We start from the raw sequence: 3,179 nt of genomic DNA on the forward strand, positions 1-3,179 counted from the left end.
TCCCCTCATCCAGGTCATCAATAAAGATGTTTCACTTCTATTAAAAGGATCCACAAAGTCCACTATGGCACCTCCAGCTAAGGTATTCAGTAATGCAAAATCACAGGACAGTTACCACTTGCAAGGACTTTTCAAAACCCTTCAGCCAAGCTTCTTAGCCATCTAATACAACCAGTTGACTTCCACACACACCATATGGGGTGCTGCCAGGAACTTAACTGACAGTAGAAACCAGGTTTACAGGTGTTTGCAACTTCTTGTTTCCTGGGCCCAGAACAACCACCACCCTTGCAGGATCCAGCTGCAGAGCCTTTGCTCAGGGTGGATTTCTACAACTTCTTTGAATATGTGATATCCAATGGAGTAAGCGACAAAACACAAAGCAGTTGTTAAATCAAGGAATAATTCAAGGATGATGAAAGGACCAGTGAATCCTGGTATTTTCTAACAAGGAACAGCATGTTTTGGTTTTAAAGCCTGGTGTTGCACTAACCCTGTGTGAGTTATGTGCCCTTAAGGGAACACTCTACATACAAAAAACCAAAGTTAGCCCAAAATCTTAACAGTAACCAAATAGTCTCTAGTCCTATCACAATATTAAAAGTCCATTATTGTAGAGGAAGTCTAACTTCTAACATAATATGACTAGCATATTCAAGAGGTGGCGTCCCTGCCCATGACAGGGAGGTTGAATTAAATGATCTCTAAGGTCCCTTCCAATCTAGGCCATTCTATGATTCTATGATGATTCTATGTACTCATACACTCCCTTGTATCTATGCCCTTCTCTAGTGTCGCACACACCCTTCCACTGCCCCTTGGGGTCCTGGGATTAACAGCACGTGGTCCAGGTCCCACGTCATTAATCAGGAGTAGTAGAATGCTGATGGTGGGGATTGTTCTTTCTTTTCTCTAGAGCCCACCTGGACAATATATATTTCCAAAAACGTTCTATTCACTGTTCTTTCTTCATGGGTCTGGCAATTTCACATTACAGCCAATTTTATATATATACATATATATATATATTGTGGTTTACTCATGCTGCATATTTGTTTTTTCTTCTCTTATCCCTAAAGACTTGTTTTGCACAACTCTCTATGTTGCATTTCTTAAAGGATCAGCACTTGGCAATGGACTTCTTTATATCCAGGGGCCTCTGGCACCTAAGATCATAGATTTATTCATTCTATGCAAAATACCTACTTATTACTTACTAACCATTAGCTACAGAAATATACCAAAATCATTATAAACATAGTCAGTACACCACATAATTTTACAAAGCTAGGCTGCCATTTGACAATTGCTGTTATGGTTAAAACTAAGTTTCAGGTAGGGCAAGATAAGACCAGAAAAATCAAGCTCAGCAAGTCTTCATGCTAAGGTTTTGCAGAGTTAATACAAGTTAGTAGCAATGACAATATTGTGTTTATGTGGTTACAGGGCTATGCTGGTAGCTAAGTCACTCTCCAGGGAGAGGAAAATGTTGTCTTGAAACTTCTTAGGCATCAGATACAATAAAATTCAAGTCTTTCAAACTCCCAGGAGAACATTCTAGCAGCATGACATAAAATACCAGCTCTACTCAGAACTTCCACCCACCGCACGGTGGCCACTGCTCAACTGAATGCCTTTAGTGTTTTAAGCGACTTGGGCTTTGGGGGAATGGGTAGAATTTATGTGACCCAAACCTGCATTCAGACAGTGGTTGAGCTCAGCAGGACACAGGATGCTCCAGCCATGCTCAGGCATTAAGGACTCTTTAAAAGGAATATACACTAATAAGTTTTTAGCTTCTTTGAGATGAGTCAGTTGGTAGAGCATCAGCTTTTTGGATTATCTTCTTACATACAGGTGTTTAAACTCTGCTTACATTCTATTTTAAGCACCAAAACCAGCTCTCTAAATTTAGTGTCAAGGTACACAAACTGGGAAGCCAGTTTCCCTCAGCTCCTCATGTAGAAAAGAGACGACACCTCCAGAGGGTATTTTTCATCGTAAGAACTCCTACTTAATTACCAGCCAAATACAGATGAAAACCAAATATCACAAACTTTTGCTTTGCAATTTATTTATTAAGAATAATCATATAAAAGTGACCAAAAATGGGATAATAATATTTAAACATTTTGAAGAAAAACAAAAAAGGGAAGTCAGAAAAAAAATCACCTAATAATTGGGAAGGAATTTTCATTTCTCATCCTTCAACATGCCATATGAAACAGTAAGCTAAAGTAGTGAAAATAAGTACTGGATGCAATTACAGCTTCAGTATCCATCTTTCTTGTCTTCAGTCTATTCGAAGCACTACATGCCTGTGTATTACAGGTAGTTAAGTGCATATTCCTTAGTACAGGGACAAATCCAGCTAGAGAAGGAAAAGAATAAATGAAAGAAAAAAGAAAAAAAAGCCAAACCAACCAATCAAACAATCCAAATAACACAGCTTTTAGTCTTCAGTGAAGTATGACTCCAGTCCCTCGAGTTCTGCATCAGCTGTTATGTTTGAAGTGGTGGAAGTAGAATTCGAATTCATGCTTTCCTGACTATTAGTTTTTTGTTGAGAGTTTCCTGAGTTACTTAGTTCCTTTTTCAGCTCTCTGCCACCACTTAACAGCTTTTGACTCTCCGTAAAATACTGATTGGGATGATTCAAAGAAAACCCGATGTCATCAACCTGCATATAAAAGGAAAGGAACACTGAGTTACGTTTATTTTAAAGAATCATCTTTTCCACATTCAAGAACAAATTAATTAGTAACTAGTTCTGAATTCAAAGAAAAAGGCATCAGTTTTTATATACCATCCCAGTAAATATTAGCATGACACAGATTTACTTCCATCACAAAACTTCTTCCTTCGTGTTAGAAATAAAATGACGGCTTTGGCATATACCAACAATATTTCACGCTGTCTTTGCTGTAGAAAAGAAAAATAACACTCCAAAACATATAAAACAATATAAGTAAAATGGCATACCTTTACCGATGTAGTAGGACAATTGAACCTACACCTTAAACCATCATTTCCCTACTTAAAAGAAGGACTGAGACAAGTCTAGAGTGCAAATGGCAGTAAAGAATACTACTGAAAGTTGTAAGGGCTGCACAATATAAATCTAGATTTGAAGTATTAGTGTGAAATTGTGAACAGAAACAAGTACCTTCACCTCTTTC

At 37.9% G+C, this 3,179-nt stretch overlaps 1 protein-coding gene across 1 annotated transcript in view; it reads right to left on the reverse strand.

Moving 5' to 3' along the window:
* Window positions 1–2,452: 2,452 nt before the first annotated feature.
* PRIM2 (primase, DNA, polypeptide 2 (58kDa)) overlaps window positions 2,453–3,179 on the reverse strand; it is a gene marked incomplete at its 5' end in the record, with an annotated part of 50,169 nt that continues 49,442 nt past the window's right edge. The window contains one exon of the mRNA XM_009873994.1: window positions 2,453–2,680. Within this exon, the coding sequence (XP_009872296.1) occupies window positions 2,453–2,680 (228 nt within the window). The remainder of the gene's footprint in view (window positions 2,681–3,179) is intronic.

This window comes from Apaloderma vittatum, unplaced genomic scaffold (genome assembly GCF_000703405.1).
Source record: "Apaloderma vittatum isolate BGI_N311 unplaced genomic scaffold, ASM70340v1 scaffold20987, whole genome shotgun sequence".
NCBI lineage: Eukaryota > Metazoa > Chordata > Aves > Trogoniformes > Trogonidae > Apaloderma > Apaloderma vittatum.